This window comes from Macrosteles quadrilineatus, unplaced genomic scaffold (assembly GCF_028750875.1).
Source record: "Macrosteles quadrilineatus isolate MER2022 unplaced genomic scaffold, UCM_ALF_1.0 Scaffold_1__1_contigs__length_201487025, whole genome shotgun sequence".
Lineage (NCBI taxonomy): Eukaryota > Metazoa > Arthropoda > Insecta > Hemiptera > Cicadellidae > Macrosteles > Macrosteles quadrilineatus.
In genome coordinates, this window is record NW_026542594.1 from 166162085 (window position 1) to 166170942 (window position 8858).

An 8858-nucleotide genomic window follows, 5' to 3' on the forward strand; every position below is an offset into this window, starting at 1 on the left:
TTTGAACTGTTTTACTTTTTGACATTCAAGCTGTGGAGTTATGTCAAGTTACAATATTGATGTATCAAATGTATACGTGTGATATATTAAATGTCCTTCAATTATCCTGTTTGTATCAAACCTTTTTGTAATGATTAAGACAGATATAACAAGTGCTTTATTTAATACATACTTTACATAAATATGGCACATTGATTGCGTAGCATACACAAAACAGTAGTCAAAAGATCTTTATACAAGTTTGGCATAGTATTCATACAACAATTTGTTCAAAAAAATGTTTTGCCATGTTCTTGGTTTGGTCCAGAAGCCATTCGACTAGAAAGTGATACCTTTACACACTTGTATGTAAAATTTTGTTTCCACATTGACATCCTTATAACTAAAATTAATGTTCCAAAACTGATGGTTCATTTGACAATGTCCGGAATAAGTTTCACGTACAAAAACTAAACAACAAACATAAAACTTGACAAACTATATTTACTCTTAACCAACTATAAAGCAAGTTGGACATCAAATAGTTGCCTTGGTAAGTTATTGATTTGATTATTGAATACAAAGGTTCATCATGTATCATATTTTTAATTGAAATATAAATAAATAACTTACCTGATAATCTCAAAAAACTGAGATTGAAAGCGATGAAGATGGCTTTGGATAAAGTTCAACGGCCATTTTAAAACTAGAACTTAGAAGAGATAAAAGTTTTATCAAGTATAATATTCTTAAGTCTAATATTCCATGAAATCCTTTAGGTCCATTTTGATACTGTTATAGTATTTTTTTTTAAGTAAACATAGTAAAAAGAAGACCATGTCCAACACTCCACGAATCCTCAAAATCACCAAGGAACAGGGATTCTGTGCATTTAACGATACTTAAGTATGTTTAAGGGTAAAATGTTTAAAAAAAGTTGAGAAAATCTCTTAGTTACTAGCTGATAACGTAAAATATATTATCGTAAATAATATAATGTGATAATAACTGTGCATGTTATTAAATTTACCATGGCATTTGCCTGATGGTGATTGAGCGATGGAATGTCCAATCGAACTCGATCATCACTTTGATATTTTTTGTCAAACGGGCAAATAACAATAATATTAATGTATTACAGTAGTGGCAATATGCCGGTTTAACGGCACTTGGGGCGTTTTTCCCCATAAGAATAACATGGAGAGCTTTTTTAGCCACTTTTTTAAAAATCCTGCTCTCGGCTTATACAAGCCTATATTAATGTTCAATACCATTGTATAACTTTATCACTATTTCAAATCCACATGCATTCACATGTATATTCTCAAAATCATGCGAGGTTTGCATGTGAACTTGGGTGCGCTCCCGGCTCATGGCGCGCTCCCTTGGACATCCTTAGTGGAAATCCATGAGTTCTGGCTACTTGGGAAACCAAGCCATTTGACATACAATAAATCACCCTTCCTCCTCATTACCTTTTCTAATTTTCTAAATTTGTTCTAATTTTTTTTAATACATGTCTTTATACTTGGTCTTTAACAACTCCTCTGTATAGAAGCCTCCCCTGATTATATTGCCATTTTCATCTTTCAAGATATAAGTCAGGCTTTGTATTCTTTACTTCTGCTATTAAATAAATAGTTCCCCTGTCCAATTCGGAGTATAACCTTTACTAAAAACATGTTTATACTTGGAAATCCTCACACTATCACCTACCTTATATCTTGGTTTTTTAACTTGCACTACTTTAGAAGTCAACCTCTCATGCACATATTTACTGTTCTTAATACTCACTTGGTTAGGCTTCATTCCTATAGATCTATGCACCTTATTATTATATTTTCGAATTAACTTTGGAAGTAAATCCAACCATTTATAACTTCCCTGAGGACTAAATTCCCTATATAACCAATTCTTTAAAGTTCTCTGAAACCTCTCCACAATTGCAGCCTTAGTTGTAGAAAAAGTGTGATAGTGATTAATATTTAATTTTTTCATTAGTTTGCTAAAATATTGATTAAAAAATTATTTTCCATTGTCGGATTGAATGTTTATAACCCCTTTTGGTAGAATGGTTTTAATGGCTTCTGTAACCACTAACCCTGTCTTATTCTTTAGTGGAGCCGCATAAGCTTTTTTAGAAAATGTATCTATTAAAGTTAAAATATATTTATTGCCAGAATTCTCTCTAGCATAGTTTTGCATATCAATTAAATCTATTTATATGGTTTCGTTTATACCCAATACTTTAAAAGAACTTCTAATGAAATTATTTCTTGCAGGTTTATGAAGTTCGTATGCAATTTCATTCATTTTTTATAACATCACTCTTTCCTTTAACTCTAAATACATCACCATTAGCCCCAATCAATAGATTACCTTCCATTCTTTTAAATTCATAGTTTTCTGGTATATATGGTCTATTATCTATATGCTTAAATCCACTCAAAGAAGTGGGGTCAGCAACTAATAAATCAGGATTGTATTCCATCAAATTAAATCTTTTAATTTCGATCCGTCATAATGCATAGCGTGTGACATTAGACAAATATCATCCGAATGTTCCCCCTCTGGTTGATTTCTTATAAATTGATTTTTGGCATCCCAACAATATAGTTTTTTATTATAAGTTATAGTCTGTTCTTTTGTAACACAGTCAGTGTCATCAATGGCAGGTTGACGTACTAACCTTTTATTATTAAAATTCCAATAGCCTGCTTCCATTTTTGGAACTTGTGAAACATTCACAGCATCTTTACTATCTGTACCTTCCATCTAATCGCTAAGTTTCTGTTTCTTAGCATTCTAAACACCATTCTCTGATTCTAAAAATTCATAATTATTATCGTCTTGTACAAATTTACCATCTTTTTTCATATTAAAGTATGTTGTAAAGTGGGCACATCATTTAAACTTTCACCCTTTTCTACATTAGTAATTTTCCGTTTCTTAGCATTCCAAACACCATTTTCTGATTCTAAAAATTCATAATTATTATTGTCTTGTACAAATGTACCACCATCTTTACGTATTAAAGTCTGTTGTAAAGTGGGCACATCATCTAAACTTTCACCCTTTTCCACATTAGTAATTTTCTGTTTTTTAGCATTCCAATTTTTATTCTTAGATTCTAAAAACTCATATTTAGTTTTACCTTGTAAAAAGACATCACCTTTTCTAGTTAATGTCTGTCCCAAAGTTGATACATCATCTACAAACTCCCCATATTTAACGTTACCAATTTTATGGTTTAAACAATTCCAACTATCGTCTTTTAAATTTAAAGTAGGTTCACTACTAGCCCTGGGTTCTGCAGGCTTATTATATGGATTATATAAACGATAAAATTTATCTATAAACATATTTTTATTTAATAAATAATTCCACTTTCTCTCAATTCCTCAAGTCTTCTCTATCTACTCCTGAGTTACCGGCTTGGCGACTTAGCCAAAGAAGTCTTAACCTATTTACAAGATCATTAGGATTATCCCAATAAATATAGTCTATTTTATTACCAGTCACTTGTCTCAAACCTTCACCAACAGATTTTAAAAGAGGTTTAATTAATGGACATACAAAGATGGTGCACCAATTTCAAGTAATAGACATACTAAATATCTTAATACAATTATTGTATTAAGATATTTAGTATGTCTATTACTTGAAATTGGTGCACCATCTTTGTAACTCTTTAAATGTCCATTTGTAGCTTCCAAAATTTCTATATAATTTTGCAAATCAGCCGGAGTATAATCCTCAGGTTCTTTTAAAGTTAACAATTCCCACAAACCTTTTGTCCCCTTGCAGGTTTTATTTGCAACTGTAACATCATCATTGGCAATATCAACTTCCTTATTTCCAATAAAAAATGTATTTGCTTCTCGTCTAATACCATATGTAGTGTCTGTCATACTACTTTTACTGAGGTAATTTCCTAAATAGTCTGATGCTAAAAGACCAAAATCTAATTTCTGTGGGGTGTGTGGTTGTAATGGTTGTAATCTTGGTATTATTGGTATTCTAGATGGAGTCATTGGGAGAATCTCCATTCGAGGTCTCTCTGTTTTGGCGATTTTTTTTAATTCTTGTAATGGCTCTATTAAAGGTTGGAAAGTTTGGAACCTCTCTTCAGCCTCTAGAAACTTGCCACGTTTTAAAGCTCTATATTTCTCTCGTATTTGATTTGCAGAGTCAACCAATTCTTGTTGAATATTTTTCATCTTTTATTTACATTTTATCTATCTCATTTGACAAAGGATTGTACTCAAACACTTTATCATGTATTATCAAACAATATGCAGATGTATTTGCTGGCACATTTTCTGCGGTTTCAATCTCTAATTTAATATCAACAATTCCTTCCTTCACTGTTTCGTTCTGTCTAGAACAGTCTATTACAATTAGTGGATATTTCTTCATAAACTCAGCTCTACTAATCATAGGATCTGGGAAAGTATTATAGAAAGTCTCTCTAAACCTCATAAACATCTCATGAGCTTTAGAGACATCTCCATTTTCAAAGTCGAGATTTAAATCACTATAAGGATAATATTCAGAGTTTAGAAATACTTTGAGATTTTTTAATTTACAGGGATCAAATTCATCAGTTCTTTTTCGCGCACTAATATCCCTAGCTGTTTGGAAACCAAATATAATATACCTAGGCTTTTCCAAACTAGAAGACGTCTTTACTGACCATGTATGTCTTGTGGTATTGGGATATGATGAAATTTCATGCAGCTCTAAACTTCTAAATGCAATTTGCAAATTTTTATTTTGCAATAACATCTTTTGTAATTGTAACTTCTCCCCATCTGATGGTATCACATGTGGCATCACCCATTGAATTGAGTCAAGTGTAATTTTAGGAATCATATCAGCAGTGCCACTGGCTGGAGCACTAGTGGTTGTTAATATACAATGCAAATAATTTTTTGATCTTTTCAACACCAATTCTTGTTTAACATTTACTAATACCTTATTAAAATCCTCAATTACACCCATTAACAGTTCTAATGGCAAACAAGTAATAAACTTGCCACCGTTATGGAACTCTTTTAAATTTGTGTCAGAATCAAATGCTAGTTTGAAAAATTACATCACCTAACATAACATTTTCTAGAATGCGAGCGATAAATTTATATTACAGTCGTGTATAAGCTGAAATGGTGTGGCTACATGATAGTTTAACCAAGTCAGCTTTTTATAAGCTAACAAGTAAATCGGTAGAAAAAGAAGCAGAAGAACGAAGAACAACAACAACAACATTCAGTCAACAGTGGTGATTGGATTGGTGCATAGTGATCGTGATCTAGATGTGATTCTGCAAAACGTCATAAAGTTCTCTAAATAGTGATTTGAACCTATTTGTTTATTAATTAATTGGCTGTATTTTTCTCCTCATATTATAAAATTACAATGATTCTCTTTACTATTTGATATCACAAAATTATTATTTATGTGACTTCATCTGTAGACATGTTAAAACGTAGGTAAAACCAACTTGCTTAGTTACTTTCCTAAATCATATGACCAGAGTTCAGTATTTTTACAAGCATCTTATTTAGTATGTCATCTCACAGTGATGTTTTTGTTTCTATAAAGCAGCTGAGCAAAAATTGATAACAGATACGTTAAGCTTGTGTCTATAGCCTATTGTTTGGCAACTTTAACAATAATTCTCAAAATGGGTGATGTTCTAATTGATGATTTGGTAAAACAAGAAGATCGTGTTGCAACCATTAACAGGCTCAGAAGACTCGTTAAGTTCTACCTTGACTCAAATCACACTGAGAGCGCGATGTTTTGGGCAGACAAAGCCGCCTCGATCAGTGACTCGCCTTGTGACTACTACTGGCTGGCTCAATGCATGTTCCGCAGCGGCGAGTACCAGAGAGCTGCTTATTTAATTAAAAGCAAACATTTAGATCAGGATCAGCCTTTGTTCCAATGGTTGGCAGGACTCTGTCTTTTAGAGGCTAAGAAGTACGATGAAGCTTTGCTGGTTTTGTCAGGTGATTGTGAAAATATCAGCGCCATTAACTCATCGAATTCTGCTTCATCAGCTTTTATTCTCAATATTCCTGCGATAACCACCAACCACATTCTGGAAGGCTTCACTCCAGAGACACTTCGTTCCGCTCTGCTAACATTGAAGGGTCGCATCTATGAGAAACTGGACAGGAAACCCTGTGCATTGGAATGTTACAAACAAGCTCTAAAATGTGATGTTTTCTGCTACGAAGCTTTCCAAGCCATAACTAAACATCAAATGCTTTCTGCTTCAGAAGAGAAAGAGTTAATGGATTCCCTGCAATTTAAGTCTCAGTGCAGTAATCCTGGTTTACTGCCATTCGTTTATGAACAGCTTTTAAAAAAGTATCAAAAACTGACTCCTTCTGAATTACAACTGTGTTCTTTTAACCATAATCTTGGATTGTTGGGGAATCTGGACCTAAAGGCTGCTCGAGCTGAGAGACTCTTGTACGATTGCGCCTTCAAACAGAGCTACGCTCTCACAGTTGACATTTTGAAAGCTGATACTTTCCACAAACTAGGTCTTCAGGTACACATAGCCTGTCTAGTACAGCTAAAGAAACATTCTGCTCTGTTTTATCTAGCCCACCAATTAGTGGACACTTATCCTAGCCGAGCTGTTACGTGGTATGCGGTCGGTTGTTACTACCTCGTGATAGGAAAGCTAATCACAGCTCGTACGTATCTTGGGAAAGCTGTTTATATTGATAAATGTTTCGGACCAGCATGGCTTGCTTACGGACACTCGTTGGCTAAGGAAAATGAACACGATCAAGCAATGGCTGCGTACCTCTCTGCAACAAAGGTAATGAGGGGTTGCCACTTGCCTCTAATGTATGTAGGAACTTCGTGTGGACTGATAAACAACTTAAAATTAGCAGAAAGATTTCTAACTCAAGCTCATTCAATAATGCCTAGTGACCCTTTTGTGATTCATGAATTGGGTACGATCGCTTATCAGAATGCCGACTTCAAAGTGGCGGAACAATATTTCTTGAAAGCGCTCGAAGAAGTTCGGAAAAGAGATAAACATATTATTTGTGATAAATGGGAACCTCTCCTGAATAACCTTGGCCACACGTATAGGAAGCTGAAGAACTACGATGAAGCTTTAGGCTATCATCACCACGCCCTCTCTATTCTACCGAAAAACCCATCAACTCTTACAAGCATTGGATTCGTGCAAGCTTTACAAGGAAAGTTCGTAGAGGCTATTGAGTCATTCCATAAAGTTCTTACTTGGAAAAAGGATGATAGCTTTAGTCTAACCATGCTACCTTATCTGATACAACAATATGAATTTGTTACACCTTCTAAGTAGGCCTATACTTAATCTTAACTGACAGGAACAACAAGAATCACAGTACAATTATGTGGCTTGTAAACATTGAAGCAAACCAGTATTATTTGCTAAAGGTTGTATGTTATACCGCAACATTATAATCTGAATTGAAACGTTAATATTTTACTGATTTTTCGACATAGTGAGAAAAAAGTGTGAACAAGATAAAAAATGGTTGTAGACATTGAAAATGAGCATTTACATTAACCCTAGGTATATAGAATGTAAAGATAGATTTTCATTGTAATAACTGTGTGGTCTTATACGCTAACAAAATTTAAAAGTATTAAAAGAGGATTCAAGAGGTTTTTGTAATAACAGCAATTTGTTTTGAAAAGTGATTAATTAATATCACTGTCATACTGTAATAGTATGTAGGTTAGCTTTACGTGAAATTAATTATTGTACTGTATTCTGATTTGTTATTATATTTTTCAATAAACTGTTTGTAGCTCATACAATTAAAAATGAATTATAGCTATGACTTGCTATTAAAAAGTAAAACAAAATACTCAAAAAAAAACTCAAAACAATATTAAACACTTTATTAGAGGCAAATTCAACTATGATCTCTTTGTGTAAGAAGTTCTTTGTACTCTACTCATATATCGTAGTTTCAATTTAAATTAGGAGTTTTCCACATCCTGAAGAAGAATGGAAATGAAAATAACACTAACCTGAATTAATGCAACTCAATATTATGAAAATATTAGTGATGCTTAAAAAATACCTTGTATGTGAGATAAGATTACGTCAGATTATGTGATACGCCCTTGAAAAGTTGACTTAAGATATGAACAAAAATGTGTAAAACCCATCCATTCCATCAAAAACAACTATTGTTGTCTGTTTCATTTTTAAAAACTGTCCCGATTTTCCTTATACGCATAACAAATAGTTCTATACTACCATCCAGAAATCCAAAGCCAATTTAAGCTATTATTTTAGTAGGCATTAGACAATAAGGTTGGAGCCGTGGTGAGGAACTCAATATAGGGATTATCATATGAAACAACCTAGACTCCCGTCTGGAATAAATACCGATAGCCTTGACTGTAATGTGAACTGAATATCAATACAGTCGCTGATACTGTATACGTATTCGTTTCATGATGATGGTTTCAATAAGTGGACTTAATAAACTAATAATATTGAATTGTTTCCTGTATTAGTTGATTAAAGACGAAACTTTCATCTTAAATCAATTAATACAGAAAACAATTCAACATCATTACTTTATTAAGTCCACTTATTGGGTCCAAAAATTGATTAAGACTACACTTTAAATTGTATTTAAATTGTATTTAAACTCTTGTCTGTCAATTGTAGGTTATGAGAGACGTTAAGTGGGTTAAGTCGCCTGCCATACTACCATAGTACAGTATTTCTATTTCTTAACACTACAGCATAGTTCATTACAAAACCATGACCAAGTATTAATGCCATGACAAACGTAGAAAGAACAAAATAAGCTCAGATTAATCGTTTGTGCTCTTGATGT

General features: G+C 33.1%; 1 protein-coding gene across 1 annotated transcript; it reads left to right on the plus strand.

Moving 5' to 3' along the window:
• Nucleotides 1-5665: 5665 nt before the first annotated feature.
• On the plus strand, nucleotides 5666-7336 carry LOC129002376 (cell division cycle protein 16 homolog). The gene has a single exon (XM_054430125.1). The coding sequence runs from the start codon at nucleotides 5666-5668 to the stop codon at nucleotides 7334-7336; it is 1671 nt and encodes a 556-aa protein (XP_054286100.1).
• Nucleotides 7337-8858: the final 1522 nt, after the last annotated feature.

Excerpts from the sequence above, each read along its gene's own strand:
- LOC129002376 (XM_054430125.1), top strand. The coding sequence starts at position 5,666 with ATGGGTGATGTTCTAATTGATGATTTGGTAAAACAAGAAGATCGTGTT.